This window comes from Sorex araneus, chromosome 1 (genome assembly GCF_027595985.1).
Source record: "Sorex araneus isolate mSorAra2 chromosome 1, mSorAra2.pri, whole genome shotgun sequence".
Taxonomy (NCBI): domain Eukaryota; kingdom Metazoa; phylum Chordata; class Mammalia; order Eulipotyphla; family Soricidae; genus Sorex; species Sorex araneus.
Window position 1 is genome coordinate 248,326,954 of NC_073302.1, and position 22,220 is coordinate 248,349,173.

The 22,220-nt window shown below is 43.2% G+C and overlaps 1 protein-coding gene across 2 annotated transcripts in view; it reads left to right on the forward strand.

Annotated features, from left to right (window-relative positions):
• Nucleotides 1–22,220, forward strand: part of ENOX1 (ecto-NOX disulfide-thiol exchanger 1) — a 649,231-nt gene that overhangs the window by 516,396 nt on the left and 110,615 nt on the right. For both annotated transcript variants that reach the window (XM_055124381.1, XM_055124426.1), the window contains exons 12-13: nt 2,546–2,652; nt 7,453–7,570. In XM_055124381.1, coding sequence (XP_054980356.1) covers nt 2,546–2,652; nt 7,453–7,570 — 225 coding nt within the window. The remainder of the gene's footprint in view (nt 1–2,545; nt 2,653–7,452; nt 7,571–22,220) is intronic.

Sequence of the window (22,220 nt, forward strand, 5' to 3'; positions counted from 1 at the left end):
AGTCACAAGTGGAATGGCTCATCCTTGCTGAATGAATGAATGAATTTAACTTACACACTAGGACGTGGTAATAGAATGTTCTAAATAATTGGTCATTCACCCTCGAACAGCAACTACACACCATAGTGCATGGCCTGAGTCGCTATGTGGGAGATCTACCTTTACCTTGAACCTAGGTGGTATCAAACTACTCAGTCAAGATTTCTTCTAAGCACTCTCTCCTCTTTGTGACTTAAGGGTCTCTCTTACCTGCTTCATCCATGCTCATACATATATATGGACATATTATTTTCTATTTAGTATATTTTATTATTAGCTATTAGTTCTGATAGCAGAATTTGGACAATCACCACTCAGCCTCCATCTTCACCATTTCTTTCTCTTATGTATGGCACCACCACATTCTTTAATTACAAGTGATGGCAATCAAAGAGCTCTGCTGTTATAGCAATGCTGCCCATATCTCTCAACAATCCCAGATAGCCACCACATATCCCAGATAACCTCCTGCAAAAACCAGTCTCACCACTATCCACCAGTCCAAAAGCCTTGGATTGACTGCTCTGGGTGGCCCTTATTAACAGAGCTGGAAGTCTCAGCTGATGGCAGAGGAAACCTGAAGTAGTGTTACCAAACCAATTCTCTGCTGGCCCCACTGCAGTACAGCCAGGCAGGCCTGGGGGCTGGTAGTCTAGTGAGTGTCATGCAGAGAGCAACACCCCATGACTAATCTGGCATTGTTACTTCCTGCAGGAGTGGAGAGAGGGGAGCCACATACACTTAAAAAGAGGATAAGCTAAGTTGAAGGCAAATGCTCCTATTAAAGTAGCATGCTGTACATTCATCATGTGGCACAATGACAGAGTTTGATAAGAAGATTTAGAGTTGGGACTCTCTTGAGGGAGACAAAAAGCCCTGTGAAAATTACCCAGAGATCAGGAAGCCGTTTATCAGCATTACAAGATATCTCCAGCATAGAAAGTGAAAGGGATCTGGAGTCTGCTTTCTTCCTCTGCTCCATCACACACTCATTTATTTTGTGTATGGATTTTCAGAATTGTGACACACCAGGTATCATTCATCTGTAGGAATTAGTCTGTCACCTGTTAACATCTTTGGACACGTGGAAGAATTGGAAGGGTTCTGATAGTCTTCTTTTTACAAAAAATAAAATTGTTGCAGGGTCACACCCAGCGGTGCTTAGGGGATCAGTGTGCACCCAGTGGTTCCTGGAGGCCATGAGGTGCCCGGGATTAAAGCCAGAGCTTGGAGCATGCTAGCTTGCGACCTACCACTTCAGCTGCATCCCTTGCCCTGGTGTCCTTTTTTTCTAATAGAGCCTTGGGAATCACTTAAGGAAGATTCATGTTGAGTAGCATTCACATCCATGAGAAGCTCATTGTCACTGTGCCTTCCTGAGTATTAAGAAGTTCTCCTTTAATCATTGTGTTAATTCAGTGCAATAATTTCCTCAATCCCATGCTAACTAGATCAATAGCTGTTTAAGTAGGATTGAATTGACAGTTGGTTGGCCCTGCCCCTTCCCTCCACTCTGAAGAGCCCATCCTCATCTCTGTAATAGAGTTTTGTTCACAACCCCTAGACATTCATCAGTCCAGTAGCACTGTGCCCAGAAGCCAAAGAAGTGCTAAATTAAGTCAAAGTGAGAGAGTTAGAACTTCAGTGGTTGGGTGCCGGAGGGAGGGGAGCCTTATAAAAGTGAAAATGGAGTAACAGAGAATGATATGCCATTGTGGTCAACTCTGGAAGTGCCATAGATATGCATCGGACGTGGAAGTGAGACCTGCTCTCCTGTGCTGCCCACTGGGTAAGCCTGATCTGCTTTGAGCTGGAGAACACGGCTCCTGAGTCTGCCAGAGGGCAGGAGGGCTGACTGTGGTAGTTGCAGTGGGTAGAGAATGGAGCCAAAGAGTAAAAATGGCCCTGGGATGGGGGAGGTGTGATTCAACTGCTCATTATTGGCCCAGCTTGGATATTTGGGTACAATGATGCTCTCAGATGGGTGCAGCTGAGTCCTTGAGATGGAAGGCAAAAAAAAAAAAAAGTAAAGAAAGAGAAAAACTTTGTTTGGCTCTTCCTCATTCAGCCACTCCACCCTAAGCTCCCCCCTTCCTTTGAGGCATTATTTTCTTTAATACTGTATTGTAATATTATCTGTATGCCAACACCAGAGCCTAGATTTATAACTATTGGTATAATAATATATACCTAGATCTAGGTATATTGTTATACCAAATCACATTTTTAAACAAGAGCCAAAGAATGCATGGAAGCAGATGTCCAAGAACTTATCCCAGTCCTATTTAGAATTTGTTTTAACCTAAAGTTATGGAGACAGACTTGAAAGGAGAGAGCCCCAACCTTGCTAACATGTAAGTACAAAAAAAGGCACTAACGGGATGGATATTGATGATGTTGTTTCTGTCCTGACATCATCCATAGACTCCTAGTGTCTTTGCTTTGCTTCCCTATAGTGATCACAACATAAATTACTTGTCTTGTTTGACTTCCTTGTTCACCAAAGTTGAGCAGATTGTGGCCGTTTTCAACGCTTCTACCAGACAAAAAGCTTGGGACCATTTCTCGAAAGCTCAGCGCAAGAACATAGACATTTGGCGAAAGCATTCTGAGGTTGGTGATTTTATTATTACTTTCTAACCACCATCCCACAGCTGGATTGGCAGAGAATAGTGTGGCTGCAGCCATCCTGGTTTCTGTTCGAGTGGGCAGTTGTCCCGCCATTGTCTTCTCTCATTGTCAGTTCCAAAATCCAGCTCAGACTTGCTTCTCATCCAGAAAAGTGTCTGCCTTAATGCTTAGCAGGCAGAGGGCTTTTCTCCCCCACCCCCAAAAGGGAGGGGGGAAAACAAAACTCCCTTTTTCATAATAAAGAGCTCAGAAACAAACCAAGACACTTTGCCTGATTTTTTTTTTGAGAAAAAAAAATCTAACATTAAACAGAAAAATGTGCTACAATGTGATGACAATGGTTTTCTCCTTGGACTAAAAATGGCAAGGATGCCATCCATGGCTTCTTCTCAGGAGCAATGTCTTGGTCCCCTGGGCTAGCCCGCATGCCCTAGCACACCTCTTTCTGAAGCAGATTCCCCAAGGGGAGGGAAGGTCTGGCTAGCCAGGCCCGTCCTTCGGCATCAGTGCCTTTGTGGAGTGTGAGTATCTACCCCAGAGAAGAATTCAGAACTTGATCTTCCCTGATGCCTAAAAGGACCAGCTTGTCTCATTAGTCCCTGGTCATCCAGCTGTTATTTTTAACTCCACAGTGTACGCTTTGAACCTGTAATTTAAAAGTAAGTATACTGTCTTTGTTGGCTTCTTCTTCTTCTTCTTTTTTTTTAATGAGTTACATGTCTTTCATCGAATGCCTCTTCATCTCTAGCATGTCAATATTAAAGTCCTAAATGATACTCCCCTCTTTCAAAATCCCCAAATTATAGAAGGTAAGGTTTATTTGTTCAATGATTTTTGGCTCACAGTTGTAAAATAAGCTCTTTATATAGGGTTTGAGGAACCAAAAAGTCCTGTGATATTGATCATTTGGGTAACACTTTAGTGCCCATTAAGTAATGCTAAATTATAGTGGAATACCAATGGTGCTGGATGTAACATCCACATGAATACCGAATGAATTCTTTATTAGCACTGTTAGCATGGTGAATACTGACTGGCTTCACAATAATGGGACACTTCAAATGAGAGTGCAATTTATTGTTACGAAGGACCTTTTTTTTTTTTTAAATCTGATGCTCTAAAGCCCCCAAAGGTGTTTGGAGACCTATGAGGTTCTGCTCCTCTCATCAGGGGAGTGAGTGAGGTGGAGGCAGAATTTCTGTCATTTTCCCAGTGGGGGGGAAAAAAATGCTTACCTTGGTATGTGCTTTCCCAGACACTGAACCAAGACCAACCTAAGAATCCTTGTTTATATATGCAGAAATATGCAAATTGAGGATTATGTGGTTGGAATCCATAAATTTGGATTCCCACTTGGGAATGACATATCAGGTCCCCCGCCCCTTCCCTTTATATAGAAACAAACCGGATTTTTTTAAAAAAAAATTTAAATTGAAAAAGGCAAGTGGCTTGATGCTAAGTAGGACTGAGCATGACAAGGCTGTTGTATGTGTGTGTGTCCATTAATATTAGTTATTGCTCCATGTTCCACTTCCCATCATTTCTGCTCCTCTTCCCATCAGCTGCCTTTGCCAGTCGCTGAGCCTGCAGGGCAGCACAGGGAACGCTCCTCTCCCCCTTGCAGGGTGCCCACTCGCTTTGCTCCCTGCCAGGAGGCAGAAATGACTGCGGCCCTGAAAGGTGCAGCTTTCAGGCCCGGGCCCTCCCTGCTACTCCCACCGCCTCTTCAGATATACAGTAGGAAACAGAATTCTAAATTACCTTTGATTTTCACTCCTACATGTTGCTTAATTGATTAAATACCCGTTGGTAATTTAACATTGTGGATGATTTCTCAGTTGCGGATAAGCTTGATAATTGGCTTGATTTTTTTCCGCATTCCCATGTACAGCATCTGTTAATTATCTGCAACACCTTTGCAGATTTATTAGAGTGTGCCAGTGATTTACTGCTGAACCAGAGGCACCCTGTGGAAACACCCTGGGCTTTTTATTGTTTGGTTTTTCCCCCTCTGCTTTTTTTTTTCTTTCTGCCACCTTTCCACGTGAAGTACAGCTACAGTATGACAGTCTGTCATTAATTGTAGGGACTAAACAACAGGCCGTTACAGCCTCATTTATTCTTTCCATCTGACTTTTCCTTGTTTCAAGTGTTTTCAGGCCACCTCCTTGGGAATTGGGCTCTTTGTCAGTGGAAAGATTAGCTGTCTACAACCTCAAAAACATCCCCACTAATCACATGTGACATCTGCCTCCCAGCCCCAGTGGTGCTACTAAAGGGGAATTGGCATCTCTGTCTAGTGGGGGGAGGTCCAGGAAGGAGACCTTGCCTGACCTTCCTTTTAGGACTGCCCTCCACTGTGTGTGTGGGGGGGGGACCCCTGTCCTAGGTCCTACCTCTCTCTTTCTGCAGTGAAGATCCCCAGGGCTTGCAATTGACCATTCAATACTGTTAACAATAATTTCTTTACCTTCAGACAGTGGTGAAAATTTGTGGGCTAAGGACCAAAGAGGATTGAGAGAACCCATAACACAAAATTATATATGTCCACTCATCAATAGTCACTGGAACTATGTTAAAGGCCAGCCCTTTAGGGGCTACAAAGATGTTTCAGCTTATATGGTGCTTGCCTTGCATGCAGCCAACCTGGTCCAATCCCTCATACCCTATATAGCCCCCTGAGCCCCACCAGGGGTGATCCATAAGTACAGAACCAGGAGTAAGCCCTGAGCATCCCTGGGTGTGGCACGCAAGCAAAAATAAGAAAGAAGGAAAGAAGGAAAGAAATAAAGAGATAAAGAAAAAGAAAGAAAAAGAAATAAAAGAAGGAAAGAAAGAGAAAGAAAGAGAAAGAAAGAAAGAAAGAAAGAAAGAAAGAAAGAAAGAAAGAAAGAAAGAAAGAGAGAGAGAGGAGAGAGATAAAGAGAGAAGAGAAAGAGATAAAGAGGAAGAGAAAGAGGGAGAGAAGGAAAGAAAAAAGGAAGAAAGAAAGAAAGAAAGAAAGAAAGAAAGAAAGAAAGAAAGAAAGAAAGAAAGAAAGAAAGAAAGGAAGGAAGGAAGGAAGGAAGGAAGGAAGGAAGGAAGGAAGGAAGGAAGGAAGGAAGGAAGGAAGGAAGAAAGAAAGGAAGGGAGAGAAAGTCATGCCTTTAATATGTTAGACATTTGATGAAGTTGTCTAACTAAACCTCATAGATTATTTATTTTAAAGTAAATTTTATTAACAGAATTTTACTTGGAAATTTCAATATATTGAGGATCGAGGTTGGGAATAATAAAACATCTCTTTCTCTCTCTATTTTTTTTAGTATTAGGCTCTAGGTAATAAGGTTACAACAGTGTTTGTAGAAAGTCACACACACCACTGCCAGCCAAGTGCCCATGACCCTCCATCTCAGTCTTTCTGTTACCTCTGGTCCACTTTCTCCTTCACAGCCTTCCCCACTATTCGTTGATTGACAGTTAGTTTGATGCATCCTGTTATCTCACTTCCCCATCACCAATGTATCCTAGACCATTCACCTATGTCCCAGTATTACTTTAATCCACATTGCCCCCCTTGCCCCCAGCCCCAATCATTCACCCAATCTGGCACTCTCAGGTATGTAATCCAGTACCAAGGTTTAGATTGATATTATTCATACCTTTGATTTTTTTTCACCATGTACCACAGATGAGTGAGATCATCAGGTATTTGTCCTTCTGCCTCTGACTTATTATAACCCTTTTTATTCTTGAGGACAATTTATATAAGAAAACAGAATGAATTAAGAATTAATAAATATGAATGTACAGATTGATAAAATGACAGCATAATTATTTAACACAACTGATGATAGAATCCTTATTTTTTGGCACACCAGTAAAAATGATGTATACTTCATTTACTCTTTATGAATAGTTTCTACATGCCTGCCTGCATTCAAGCAGCCTTGTATTCCTCCTTTTCCCCATTTATGCAATAGTGGACTAAGGCTCAAGTTAAGAGATTTGAATGTAGTCCCTCACTAGAAGTGGAAAAAGCACAACAGGACCCTAAACTCTTAAAGAGATGCTAGAAACAATCATTATATCAATAACAAAAAACTCTGCATGATAACATGAAACACCCAGGGTTTTTATTTTGAACTCCAATAGTTTTATCATCTAGAGATCTGCAATGTGTATGTCTTCATGTAAATACGTAAGCACAGTCACACATGCAGAAGCCCTATTTTATATGAAGCAGAATAGTGGTTAACAGCAATAACTTAGCAAACCAACTATGTAGCACAATGCAAAAAATCTTACATTCATTTTATCCACAAAACTATTACAATAGTATAATAAAAATGGGTCTAAGAAAGAGGAAACCTTCCCTAAAATAATGCACCGGGTCAGTGGTAGACCAGGCTTTTTTGAAAAGTGATTGCTCATATCTCTAAATCATCAGCTATCCTTGATTCCTGTCTGGAGTCAGGATGACAAGGTCACCTCTGATAGCCCCAACAGCCCCGCAAGGGCAAGGGGTAATACTCAGGAGGAAATTGAGACTCAAGAGAGATTAAATAATTAATGATGATCCCTTGACTCATGAGGGAAGAGCAGAGGTTTGCCCATGGTCTGACACCAGATCCCTGTGTATTCTCTGTGTCTGCATTTCATCTTAGATTAGTGGGGCGATGCAGTGGGAACCTTGACTTCCACACGTTTGTAGGTCAGTTGTTGTCTGCCCAAATACCACTGGGGAAAGGTAGGCAGACAGGTGTGTGTGGCTCTGACGCGGGGGGTCTCCTCTGCTTTCAGGAGCTTCGGAATGCTCAAAGCGAGCAGCTGATGGGGATCCGCCGTGAGGAAGAAATGGAAATGTCGGATGATGAGAACTGTGACAGCCCAGCTAAAAAAATGAGAGTCGATGAATCAGGTAAAGCTGTTAAGTGCCACCTCCTTAAGAGACGGCATAATGGTCTTTCACACCGTGGAGTGGGGAGGGGGACACACACGGTGGGAAATGGCCATATAACTCACTTTTATTTGATCGAGACTCAAACTTTCATCTCTGAGTGACTCTCTGCCTTTTATTAATAGAACTTTAAACTGCTTCTTAGGAACATAGTGATTTAAATGACTCCAGTTGTTTCTCTTATATGTGAGTCTGAGGCTATTACACATCCCCCCCCCCCCCGTGCCCCTCCCCTGGGATATTTACCTGGTTCCATACAAATCTTTTTCCAGAGTCTGGCAGCCTCTGCTAATGCTGAAATGCAGATAAAATTTGGTTTCAGTCACTCTTAAATCCTAAAGAATCTAGCCTCCCAGCCGCCATGCAAGAGAATTTGAGTTTCACCTAACCTGTCAACAAAAGGGGTGACCTCACTTGACACCAGGACAGGGCCTTGCTCCTAGAGTGATTCAGAAGTCGAGCAGCCTGGCTTTAGAGGAGTCCTGTCTAATCTGAGACATTGATTCAAAACTCTTTCCCCATTTTATGTAAATCTCACGGTACTTTGACAAAGCAAAGGAAGTGCTGGCTCACAGAATGGCGAATCCAAGGGAGCCTGTCGGGCCAAGGGGAAGCCAGTTCCAAAGGGCTGGGACGAGCCGCCACCGCTGCCAGCACTGTCAGAAGGAGCATCGGAGGAAAGGCGTAGATCTGCTTTGCCTCCTCCTGTGTGTCTGGAGATAAACACCACACCTGTCCCCGGGCTTGCTCCCAGCGCCAGGTGACCAGGAAAAGAGGATCTTCACCGGTTTGTGGATAGGAGCCCAAGTCAAGATTCTGTGTGGTCCTCAGATGGCAAAGTGGGCCCAATGCTTGTTGCACTTGTCGGGCTTCAACGGGGAAGGCTAGAGGCATGCATGACGCTGGCGAGAAGGCAGATATTGCAGGGGGATTGAGTGACTTAGTTTAGTAGTTCTGAAAAGGGTGGTCTGTGGGAAATTCTGGGACTTTACCCAGCACCTACCAAATTGGAAAGCCAAGAGCTTGGATCCAGCGCTCTGATCCATAGCCTCCGGGAACTCCAGGTGCCTGCTAAAGCTTGAGAAGCACAGCACCTGGAAAAATATTCCTTTCTCGCTCAAATGCCGTTCATTTGATTCTTTTTAAAGCTCAACATGAAAACAGGCCCCTGCCACTGTTTTTGAAGTCACCTTTCCTCTGGGAAAGATGAATCTGGTGCTTTCCCTAGCGGGCATGTCTCCTGTTGCAGGCTCTTGGCTTCGTTAGTAGGCCTTCAGCTAGCTAAGGCAAAGGATGAGCTTTAGCATGATTTTCGTAAACTCGAGACTTTTGTATGTTAGTTTGTTTGGGGCTTTGGGGCCAGACCCAGCAGTGCTCAGGGGTTGCTCCGGATTCTGAGCTCAGGAATCACTTCTGGTGGACTGGGTGGGGGAACCCCCTGGGGTGCTGGGGATTGAACCTGGGTCAGCCACATGCAAAGCAAGCACCCTACCTGCTGTATATTGCTCTAGCCCCGCATTAAGTTCTTCTGATTCAAAAGATAAATAAATAAAATCTTTTTTTTTCCATAAAAGACATGCTTTCATCATTTTTGAAGGTTCTAGATGAAGGCCAGGTTTACGGGCAATTGCTATCCATACATCCTTCTCAGGTAGGTGTTGAAGAAAAGGATTGGGTCCATTAGAAATTCCGATTTCAACCTGTGGTGTCTCTGCAGAGAGGGAGATGACATTTCTTTTTAAACAACCTGTCAATTTCCCAAGTAAGAAATGCGTATAATTTCATAGCCTGCTCAGGAGAGAGTCAGAATAGTAATGACTGAACAGAAGGCCCGCTGAGGAGATGCCATAACCAGGCCAGCCAGCCTGGATGTTGTAGAATCACCCCCATCTCCACTTCGGGTGAATCCAGGGATGCCAAGAGATCCTCTTCCTGGTAGTGGACCACCAGAACCCCCTCCCCCAGAGTTTTGACTGAAGAGTCCTTTTCCCAGCATGCCCTGGGGTTTTAACCATCTGATCTCCCCAGCGCCATCTTCTCAGCCTGAAAGTAAGCCCTGAACTTTCACGTCACCCTCCCTGCACTGGCACTTGGTGAACCAAGTGAGTGATCTTCCAGCTCTGTACAGGTCCCGTGCCAGGTGCTAAGTGGGGGTAATGAAAGAAGTGGGGTTCCGATGCCAGACCCCTGGGCTCAAAGTCTTATTTCTCCTGCTTCCCAAAGGAATATGGCTTGTGGTTTATGAAGCAAAATACAGGATGGATGACAGCCAGCATTCCCAAACTGACCTGGCCTACCTACTGCCCCCTTTTAGAAAAACAAGAACAAAAACAGAACCAAGACTTCCTCAGTGCCCCCCTGGACATCTGCCTTCTTCAAGCAAAAGGACAGAATGTGTCCCATAAACGCATCTGGGAAATGACCCCTGGATTTTTCTGGTGCCCCGTCCCCAGTGGGGAGTCAGTATCATCCACACTGGAAAAGCCTGGATTAGAGGGGAGGGCAGCAACTAACCATCTGTGTTATCCCAGGGGCTCCTCAGCTGGCTGGCTGTTGTTTCCTGTGAGTCCTGCTTCTCTGCAGGCGCAGCAGGAAATCTCAGGCCCATGCCTGAGCCTCACATACACCCAGTCAAGGTGGTGCCAAACCGGGGAGTGCCTCACCCTCACCCCCCAGCTCAGGGAAACCCACCTTTCAGCAGTGACTCCTCGAGTGATGCATCACTCATTCTCAGGGACACACTTTGCATTTGTCCATCACCCCCTAGCAGGCCCCTCGGCCCTGACGGAATTTGTCCAAGACCAGACCAAAGATGATTTCTCTGCCCTTTGTTGGCTTGTTTGGGGGGTTGGGTCTACTGGCAGCGCTTGAGAGGCACCCCAGGAAGTGTTCAGGAGATCACATGCTGCCCAAGGATAGAACCAGGGCCCCTGCCAGCAGAGTCCATGCTCCAACCCTGTGGGCCTGTGAGTTTTCTATCCATGAGAGAACCCGCAGCCTTTTGCCTTTCTGCAAAAGCAGTAAGTTTACCTGGACCTCCTGGGCAATACCTGAATCAGGAACTCCTGGCAACTCCAGCGGAGAACACCCACCCACCAGGAGCCACGTGGCTACACCAGGACACGCTTTGGTTTAACCCTCTGTGGGATCCTCTCTTTACTCCTTTCCTAGAACAGAAACGGTCTCACGGGGCCTTCATTTCTGAGGGGAAGCCATCGATGTGGGCTTCTCAGAAAGGCACAATACATCCTGCAAGTACTTGTGAGATTCCTGAGCTTTGATTTTGCTTTTTCAAAGAAGCTTTTTCCCCATCTAGCTTTGCTCCTCTGCCTGCGAAGAGCATCTCACTGTCCTTTTGCTCTGGCCCCGCGTGGATCCCTCGTAGGACTGCAGGGCCCATGGTAGAACCCCCGTGCAGCTGAGCAGGTTTCAGAGTCTGCTGCCTCGAAAGGGGAAATTCACTGGACCGAAACTGAAAAGCCGATAAAAATGAAAATGAGTTCATGTGTTTGAAAATCAAGGAAGAGTCCTCGAAGCATTAATTTAAGAAGATGGGTACCCGGCTCCGAAGTCTGTGAAGACGATCTTAATGGAAATTCAAATGTATTGTAACATAGCCTGCCTTTAGGCGTCATCAAGCCAAGCTCTTACAGCCAGATCTTTCCCTCAACACCTCCACACCTCACTTTTTTCTTCATTTCTGTCTTCTCCTTGCCACCTTCACTTGCCCCCCTCCCTCCCACCTTCCAGACTGGGAGTGGGGGTGGGCCCCTTTGTTTCAGCAATGTGAGTTAAACCTGCCCCTCCACTGTCTCTCTGTACCTGGGGGCAGAAAAATAGAGGCGAGTGGTTGGGGATGGGGAGGACTAGTAGGTGCACATGTGGACAACTTCACATGCCTCATCAGCACCACATCATCCCTTGACATCACAGACTGCATCCTGGGTGCCCCCAATCACTGTCTGGGTGACCTGGGGAATCCCAGCCCTTCAGGACCCCAGCAGCAAGCACCCCATCCTCTAGCCCATACTCTGAACCATAGTCTAGCAGAGTTGGCTGAGAATGACTGAGAGAGGCCATGGGGCCTCTAGAGAGCACTTCTTGGGAGAAACCCTCCCCCCAAACCAGCTTATTTATTATTAGTTTATTTATATTGGCACTGCTAGATTCCCAACAAATATCCTCATGCACCAGTGCCTGGCCATGAGGCCGTCACCTCAGGGTCTCCTGTGTCCTGTTCTCCTGCTGTTCTTTGTCCTAGATGCCTTGGTCTCATGCATAGCTAGGAAGATGGGAATCCTAAGAACATTGGCGCTAATTAAATTTAAGAGGCAGGCATTAAGATGTTAACAAGGATGATTCATTTCTCCAGAATGTTCAGAACTTTAGACACACAGAGTCCTGTGCCACATGCTGCAGAGGCTATGGCCCAGAGAGTTGGAACTCAGCATTAGTCTAATTATCAACAAACATTTGGCACGCATCTTCTTTTGTTCATGGTGCTATGGGCCCAAGGGAATAAAGAGGGTTAGGCACAGTCAAGCCTGCCCTCGAGGATATGTGATGATTTTTAAAGAGGAGCAATAAATATCTTAGGTTAATAAAAAAAGAATACAATGCCTAATGGCAAGCTTTAATTTAAATTCATTAGAAAGCAAAATACACATTGTGCTGTGCGTGCCTCTTATCCACTATTTGGTGAGTGTAAGTGGTACACACAATACAAATTCTAGAAGGCTGAAATAAAAAAAAAACACCCTTTGCCTAATAGACAACCCTTAAACCATTCTCTAACGCACAAACAAATGCTCTTGAATTTTAATTATAGCCTATTTAATCTCCGAGCTCTTTAGAGGAGCAAACACTTTTAATTATGAGACATGTTTTCTGGACTGTCAGTTTTCCGTGGAAATTCACTACACATAGGTACGGAGTTTAAAAAAATAATTTTCGCTAAGGAGTCAAATTAGGATTTTCCACTTCATTCAGCCAACAAACCCAAATCAGGGGCTCATAATTAAGTTCAGTTAGTATTAGCCGTATTCAGACTATCTGAACAGTTTTATATGTAGCTGGGAGCTTTCCATTCAAAATAATTCATAAAGGTTCTTTCTGGCAAGCCCCTGGTCTCTTGGAACACCAGGATTATCTACGTTTTCCTGATTGGTTTTACTGCCTGGGCTAGAGTACCTTTGTGATGCTCAACCAGGGGATGGCAATCAGGTACAGACTTCGAGGAAGGTTTCCTGCTGGCCTTGGTAGGAGCACGGACAAAGAAGAAAAGGCTATTGGGTCCCTTACCCCACAAATGGAGGAACCCATGACTCATACACATCATTGCTTTTTGGACCACTCCCAGTGATGCTCAGGGCTTACTCCTTACTCTGCACTCAGGAATTACTCCTGGCATTGCTCGAGGGACCATATGGATGCCAGGGATCGAATCCACCCAAGACGGCCATGTGTAAGGCAAATGCCCTACCCGCTGTGCTATTGCTCTGGCACAGATGCTCACTTTTAGGAAACATAGAATGTGATCTAAGCAGGCTTTTACTGGAATGATAGGAACTCTGCAACCGAACAGTCAGACCAGGGAAGTGAGTCTGAGGTCATGTACCCGGGGCTGAGGCCCCTCAACCAGCTCCCCTCACCAATCCCAAAAGCAGGTGTCTTTGAGAGGAAGCCTGAATGGAGAAGCTGTGACCAGACTTGTGATTTCATGTGTCGCAGCAAACTTGTAGGAAAAATGGAGCCCAAGCACGATCATCAACTGCCACCACATAAAAGAAAAGCATTTTATTTTCAACCACTGCAGAACTTCTGGGAAACCAAGTACCAAACAAGAAAATGAGATTAATTAAAAGAAAGTCTGGCTTAAACATGATAAAAGAAATCTTCTAATGTGGAAAGAGTGGCATTCAAATCTCTGTCTGTCTGTCTCTCTCTCTCTCTCTCTCTCTCTCTCTCTCTCCTTCTCTCTCTCTCTCTCTCTCTCTCTCTCTCTCTCTCTCTCCCCCCAACTGTTTTTCTGTTTCATCTCTTTTTAAAAATCTTGCTTATCAAAGGAATTCAAGTTCATGTTTATTTGGGGTAGATTTTTTTTGTTCCCTGATTTCACATACAGTTGCAGGTCCCATTTCATAATGGACTTGTTTCTAAAAAGCATATAAATCATTTCTGTTTGTAAATTGCTTTCCCTTTTAGATGCAGGAGACAGGTGCTATTAGATCGATCCTGTAGCATAGGATCCTTTTGTATCGGAAGCACTCCTTCAAGCCCTGCCAGACTGTGCTTATCTGTTGTGTACTCACATGTGTAGCCTAAGGCATCTTTGAACTTAGAAACTCTCATGATTTGATTTTGATGTAGTGCCCAATGGCACATCTCTTTCCTAAAGGCACATATTTTCCATAATTATGTGTTTCATGTAGAACTGATTCGTGGTGCTGGAACTGGGTCTTGGTGGTAAAATCACGTATTTCTCAATGCTTTGACCACTCAATTGTGCGTAAACCTCTATAAACCCAGCAGAGCCCTGGCTGAGGTTCCCAATCAGTCAGCAGCTGGTGGGTCGTTAGTAGCTTGGAGCTGGGCTGGTTTTCCAAACACGTCCTAAGTGTCAGCCCAGCACATGCTCACCAGTGCCATTGCAATAGCTGAATCCAGCTCCACTAAGCCTAATCCGCTTGCCTAGTGGCAGAGCTTGGAGTCTGGCAGAGCCAGCTGAGCAGTTTAGCAGGCAAAGGAAAAGTGGGGAAGTTAACAGATCTTCCAGAAAGAGACAACTGCAGAGATCTTGATCTAGGACAGGATTTTAGCATAGCCCCTGCAAGTCCAGGGCTAAGTACCTCTCCACAACCAGCAAAGTCGTGCTCGGGATTACAGCCGCATGTGTTTTCTGGGCCTTTCATTCTGATAAGGTCTGATGCCAGGATCATTACATAGGAGAGGAGATATAATTCTGTTTCCATAGCAGGCTGTAAAGGGGGAATATTTATGTCATAAGATGCAAAGTTGCTATGGAAAAACTATAGCAACCTAACATCTTCCCGAAGCCAAGCAGCCACTTGTAACAGCAATCTAAATTTACATTTATTTTAGTGTCATTTTATCGACATTCTTAGTATCTTGTTCTGACAGGATGTGAAAATATGTTTTCAGCTTGCGTCTGAGCAAAATTAATGCAGCATTATTGAATGTGTGTGGTTTGCACAACTTCTGGAAAATACCAGAATATTTCTGAGGGAAGTCTACATGGCAGACTCTGAGTAAGTTTGAAAGTTTGGGTTTGGTTGGGGGGCCACCTCTAGTGGCGCTCGGCACCATTCCCAGCACAGTGCTTAGGGTTCCCTTGCAGTGGCGCGGAATAGGGAGGAATTTGCTATTGTCAAGACCGAACCTGAATGTCCCACATGCGAACCATGGGCTTAGCCCCTTGAGTGATCTCTCCAGTCCCAAGTTTGAAAGTTCTGTTTTTCTTTCCTGAAAATACAAAAAGTAGTGTAGGTTCCTGATTTCTTTTGCTTTTAGTTTGTAAGTAATGTGGAATTTCTGGTTATGAACTGAAAACCATCCTTTTCAGCATTGGGGTAATTTGTCAAGTTGCCCACCTGTGACTTTAGTTAATGCTCTTAGAACACAATATTCATAGATCAGCAACTGACCTCCAGCAACATGCAATATTATAAAACAAAATTTTTGTTTCTCATATAAAAATGATGACCTAGTGATTTGGGGGAAACAAATGACTAAGAAAACAAAGAAAATAAAGTTGTAGTAGGTATAATACTACAAAAGACTATTTGCTTTATAACTATTTTTTGTTCTGTATAGCTTATCTATATAGGCATTTTGTTTTGTTCAGTTTTGGGGGCCACATCTGGCAGTGCTCAGGACTTACTTCTGGTTCTGTGCTTAGGGATCACACCTGGTGGGCTCAGGGGACCAAAGGTGGTACTAGGGATTAAATTTAGATTGTTCATATGCAAGACAAGCCCTTTACCTTCTGAACTATCTCTCCAGCTCCATATGCATGCATTTTTCTATGGGTTTTCTAAAGCTCAAAGATAGTAATTCTATATGGTTTTCTTGCATTCAGGCCACCTTATGAAACAAGTAAATGTCTATATGTTCATGAGGTTGGAAATATAGAATGAATGATGGCATCTTTTCAGATCTTGGGCTCTTTTAGCAATTAACCTTTAGGAGTTGAATGCTATAATATTTGAGGTAGAGTGGATACCTAAAGTTATGAAAAGCCTAATAAGTTGGCCAGCCTTCCCTAAAGCATTTTCAAGGTATCTTAAAATGTGAGCGTGGCAGAGAAACACTATAGATATGTAGTTGGCTGGTAGTGGAGAGATAGTATCTATTGATTTTACTCTATGCCTCTCCATCTAAAGTCTTAAAGTATGACTGTAGCCCTATTGAAGTGGGACATTGGCCCAGAGAATCAATACCAGACTATATTAAAGCATGTGGGTTACTAGCATCTTAGCACTATGATGTGCCATTTATGAACATCATTGTTCTAATCCTCCTCTCTTTTATGCCGTGTTGTTTATCCAAACATAGTTGGTGACCTAAAACTATTATATCATAACTCCTAACTGTGTTATCCATAAGCTTCATTACTGAAAGACCTGAACATTCTAGGTCTTCCCCATGAACAAAGAAAGTGAGGACATGAAGAGACCTAACAGACTTTCAGTATAGGACTCAGTGTCATGTAACTGAGAAGAAACTTGAAGAAATTTCTTTCTTGCCTCTCTCAGAAATTTCACCTGCCATTATTTGATCCTTAGGAGTCCCAAAGGAAGAAGGTTTATTTTAGCAAGATTGTTTTTAGGGATCAGGGATATAGTACAGTGGGTAGGGTACTTGTCTTACACAAGACAGACATGAGTTTGATCTTCAGGATACCATATGATCCTCCAAACCTGCCAGGACTAATTCCTGAGCACAGAGTCAACAGTAACCCCCGGGCATCACCAGGTGTAGCACAAACCCCCCAATTATATTTTTATGGTAGGTACTTCTGTATATATATAGGTTAAGATTCTTCTTTTCCATCTGGGTATGTCTTTAATATCCTTGGAGAACCAAGCACTTAGCAAGTCTTCTCCCCAATTCTATCACCGAGTGTGTGAAACCTTCTGGGAAGTGGTTAGAGAAAGGAAATTTTATTTTAGACTCAATATCTGTAGCAAAAAAATAAAAACATTTCTGGAACAGAAGTTGCTAGACAGATTTTGTTAATTGTAATGCTTCAGGCAGGATTTTGTAGGTGTTTTTTAATGAACCCACTGTAAATTCTAGAGCAGGTATGTTGGGTCATTGCTGCTTGGAACAGTTCCCTAAAATTTCACTGGTTAAAATTACTTTAGGAACACGTTAATATGCAATACTAACACTAGGGTATTGGTTAATTAAACATATACCCATGCAGAGCCTTAAAAATCAAATCTTTTAAAAGACTGTGTAATAGCATAAGAGTCTTTTAACAGATTGCTCAGTTTTAAAAGATGCTTCTAATCAAGGCAAATTCCAATTGTGGGTTTCTGCATGTGTTATAGTTTATATATGGTAGGAAATCTGTAGAAAATAAACCAAAATCTTCAAAGCAATCATTTCTAGATGTGAGTTATGGTCATTTTTTACTTTCTTATTTGTGACTCTCAAAGTTTTCCAAAATAGCTGTACATGAACTTCTTAAATCATTAAGCTACAAATAATATTCAATTCTAAATTACTTAGAAGAATATGTGTTCAAATTCATGTTGCTTAGCAAGTGTCACTTTACTATTTCTTATCATTCAAGAAAGTCAGCAGTAGTAACAGTTACCAGTGTCAGTGCTGAAGGTCTATTGAATTGCTGCCTTCTGCTTTAAATCATAAATTGTTTCCAAGCCACAGTGTCTTACAGTGTCCTATTCTGAGGGGTAAGCATAGTTTGTAACCACTCAATAAAGGATTCAAGAAATCATTGAGTTCTGAATCAGGCAGACATGTTGAGTTCTTACCCAGTAGAGATCGACTACAGACATATCTTTGGGTTGAAGTGATTCTTAGAAACATTTTAATCCAAACTCTTCCTTACCTACCCCCAAACCCTCAAAAATATGACTACAGAGTCCCAATTTGAGAAGTTATGCTGTTGGCCCAAGTGACAAGACTAGATCCAAAATACCAGTTTTCTTCTCTAGAGGACAGTGACCATTTTATAGTTCCACTGAATTTGCCTTTGAAAAACAAAAAAAAAGTTCCAGAACATGCCCTAATGACACCATAAGAGTAACCAAATAAAAACAACCAAAGATTTTGGTTTTTTTTTTTTTTTTCAGATTTTGGACCCTTGCTATGTGGATGGCACTGCGATGCCATCATCTGGAGGCAGAGGTAGATTAGAGACATTCATTGTCTTAGATGGTAACACAAAGCTAAGTAGGACTTATGTTCAGCATGGGCATTCATTTTTGATAGAGAAAGAGATGAGCTTCAACACAGGCAGCACATTCCAGCATCCAAGTTATTCTAGAAATTGGCACAACACATTCTCCAGTTCAGTAATATTTCCTTGGAAACAAGTCACTCTGTGGCCTTCAGCAAGGAGAGGAAGGACTGTATGCCTGAAGCGAGGTGTTCTGAGAAGCCTGGTGGAGCCTGGCATCTCCTTCCAAAAGTCATCCCCTGCCATAACCTGCGGCTGGTGTTTTCCAACTCCTTAAGAAGAGAAAGAGAAAAATAAAGACATTTCTCTAGACACGGTTCTATTTTTAATGGTGGCCAATTTTAAATGTGCTATGCTACAGTCTTAGACCTCTCATTTCCCGCTTTCACACACTGGAAAGCCTCAGGGCTAGGGAAAGCTTATAGGTTTATTGACCCTCCATTTAATTTCAAAACTTATTGAAGTGCCTCTCCGTGCTTCCTAGTCCTGAGGTCTTCCTTTATGAGCTCTACCTCGAAATAAAGCTTCAAAATCAAAGTCTGAGGAAGAATATCTACTGTAATTTCAGAATAGCCAAAATGCACAGACTATAGGAAGTTTTATTGGAAATTAATATTTGATTTAATAAATGATTTTCCTCCCCCATACCATGTTCTAGTTAATTGGGGAGGAAAGAGTGTGGCTTTGTATCCTCAGCAAAAAAAAAAATTGTTAGAATGCTGAATAAATTCTAAAAGTTTACATAAGGTGTTTTTTGTGGGGCACAGCTTAAGGTACAAACATGTATATGGTGGATCTTTTGACAGCAGGAAGTGTTTCATTCTTTCAGTGTTTTACTAGCCAGCTGCTTAAGAAATATCTCCACTTGTTACCCTAGACCTTCCTAGGTGCATGGTGAGAACATCCCAAGATCCTAAATTTCTCACTCCTTGGCTCTTTGCTTCCATGAACTGTCTGAAACAAATACCATGGTGCAAAGTAGTAGTAAAGGTTAAACACAGATGTTCAAGGAATACTTGTTATATTGCTTATCTTACAGCATCAAATTAAGACTAATTAAGACTTAGTCCTTGATCTGAGAGACTGGTTTATCTGCTCTGAGAAATCCTCATGGCACTTCATAAAAATTCTCTTCTCTTGGAATAGCACTGGATCATGGATTAATAAATGCTCAGCTCTCTGTACCCTTAGAACAAGCAGAAACTTGAACATAGAGAACCATGAAAGCTGAGAGGATACGATCAATCACTCTGACCTCTCTTCCCTTCTTTTCCTCTTCTTCCTCCTCTTCCCTTCCCTTCCCTCTCCTCCTTTTCTCTCCTCCCCTTCCCTCTTCTCCTTTTCTCCCCTTTCATCCTCTTTCCTCTCCTCTTTTTCCTCTTTCTCCTCTTCTTTCCTCTCACCTCTCTTCCCCTCCCCTCCCAACTCTCCTCTCCCTTCCCTCCTTACCTCTCCCTTTTCCTTCTCCTCCCTATCTCCTCCCCTCTCACATACCTCTCTATCTCTCCTCTCTTTCCCTTCCATCTTTCTTCTATGTATAATCCATATCTTTCGAGCTTATCAGAAGCCAGAAGTTTGCATGGAGAGCAGTATATCCAGTGTTCCCACAAAACAACTGATGACCACAAAAATACAGCAGTCTCCAAATAACCACATGTGCCCAGTCCTTCCTATCCTTCCATAGAATCTTCCCCCTAATTGGATGCCAGATATTTCATGTTACTCTTTAGGAGGAAAGAATGACATCTCCTTTTCAGTCACTGAAAGATGGGACACTATGGCTGTGAAGATTGAGCTAAAAGAATAGGCTAGGAAGCAATTGAAACTCCCCACAAGAGCTAGTTTGAAATTATTACAGATGAAAAATATGTATGCTTTTTAAATAACAAAGCTGTTGGGTCCTTGAGCTCCTAAAATGGGAAGTTAGATTTGAATTGGACCTTTTGCCTCTCTTATATAACATGTGGGCTCCTAAGAAACATGATAATTGATGCTGGATCATCAGCAATATGTTAATAAAGCACTTTATATAAAACTACCCAGAGTACCTTCTTGCTCATGCTCGATAAAAAAGCAAGTAACAAGAGAGATGCTTTCTCAGAGGAATCCTTTTGACCTTTCAGAAACAAAATATTTCATGCTAATTCCTGCTTAATTGGCGGGAAGTCATTCTTTTAAGTCATTGAATATGACTGTGAATTTTGTGCCATCCCTGACCTCTTTAATTCAACCAAGGTCACCTCATAAACTTGCCCAAACAGCTCTATTTTTCAATTAGAAGAAGGGGTAGAGCATTTAAAAGCATTTAATATTTGATTAATAGTGCTTAACTGGGGCGTCAGCATGCACAGAGGGTTTTTAAGGAGTTGCTAGTAAGAATAAAACATTACTACCTGGAAAATTATACTCATCAGAAATGAAAAACAAATCATTTTAATGAGCAAAGCAAAAACTGCTTTTCAAGGGGATGGGAGAGGGATTATCATGCTCATTATATAGGAGGTTTTAATATCAGAACAAGTCGCTCCCAGGGAAACGTTGCTATAACTTAGCAAGCCAAAGCATTTTTAAAATGTGTGCATTTCTCCTTGCCCAAAGACTTGACAACGACGGCTGAGTTAGAACTAGCAGGACTCTGGGGCACCAAAGCTCTGGGAATGGGAAGAAGTAATGAGATGTCTCCAGCAGAAGAATGCTGACAGGAGCTCTCTGAAGAAAATCGGAGTTCTGAAAAATACGTGTTTAAGGGGGAGCCTTTTTTCCACTTTCTTTCCCGTTTTCTGAACCCTATAAAGGGAGGACCCGACAAAGGGCCCAAGACTGCCCACGCTGACCCTCCACCCTGGGCGTCTGAGTGACTCAGTCGTCAGGAAAGCTCTGAGAAAGCACCTCCAGGAGTGACCACGAGCATCTCTGGTAGGGAGTTTAGAGTCACTGAGGAGAATGAAGAAAGAACTTTGACCCAGACAAGGTCAGGAATTTTCTTGAAGTATCTTATTATTTGGCAAATGATAACCCTTCCCCAAGCCTCCATACTCTCCATAGTGACAGGAGGCTTATCCTAGGGAGTTTCCTTGAGACTGTTGTGAATGGCCAGTGAAGGGATTCCTTGGCATTTTACTGATCCCAAGTGCTCCAGCAGTCTGGGAACTGAGGCTGGTGAGCCCAATAAAGGGAAATGCAAGCGGTTCACGTCACTGGCTACGAAAAGTGTTGGAAGCTCTATACAAATACCAGTGCCTGGGGATTAATAAATACTACCCCATGGAGATTCTGATGCACAAAAGATTAAAACCACACGCAGGTCCCATCATGAGGGTTGATGGCTAAAATACTAGGTCTGAGGACTGGAGAGAGAGAGAGTGTGTACAAGGGTTAAGACACTTGCCTTAACCCTTGTACACACTAGTGATTCCTGGCACCACTTGTAATTGTCCACTGACACCCCCCTGACCCCTGCATTGCTAGGAGAGCACTGAGCCCAAACTAAGAACTTAGCACCATTGGGTATGACCAAGAGAATCAAATGCAATAATGGGTCTAAAGAAAATATGTGGGGAAAGGAAGAGAGAGAGAGAGGGAAGGGTTGTCATAAGGAAATAAAATTGCGAAAATGAGATGAAAATTAAAATCTGGTAGAAACATTTTCATATTAGTGGAGAGATCGTACAAGGGTTCAGGTGCCTGCCTTGCATGAGGCCAGTCTGGTTTGATCCGCAGCACTGCATGTGATTGCTCCAGCACTATCAGGAGATCTCTGAGTGCAGAGCCAGATGTAAGCCCTGAGCACCACTTCTGAGACCCTCCCCATACTCCTCCAAAGTAAATACAATAAAAATTAGTGGAAAGGAAGTGACTGAAAGGCAGTATGCAGAACCAAAGAAAGAAGGCACGAAAGGTCAGTTTCTTCATTTGTGTTCCAGGCAAGCCAGGTGAAAGCAGCCCCCCCCACCCCCCGTGCAGTTTGTGATGTGCATGTCAAGTATCCTTCAGCTAAATAGAGAAGACAAAGTGTCGGAAAATGTGTCGGGGGCAAGGACCAGGCTCCCTGTCTTTTTCTGGCACTGGGAGAAAAGCTGGGAACTGGTTTCTCCTCCCTCAGTGATGAGAGGGGGAGTCTGGGCATTTGCCATGGGGAAATGCCAGATCAAGCGAGCCTGC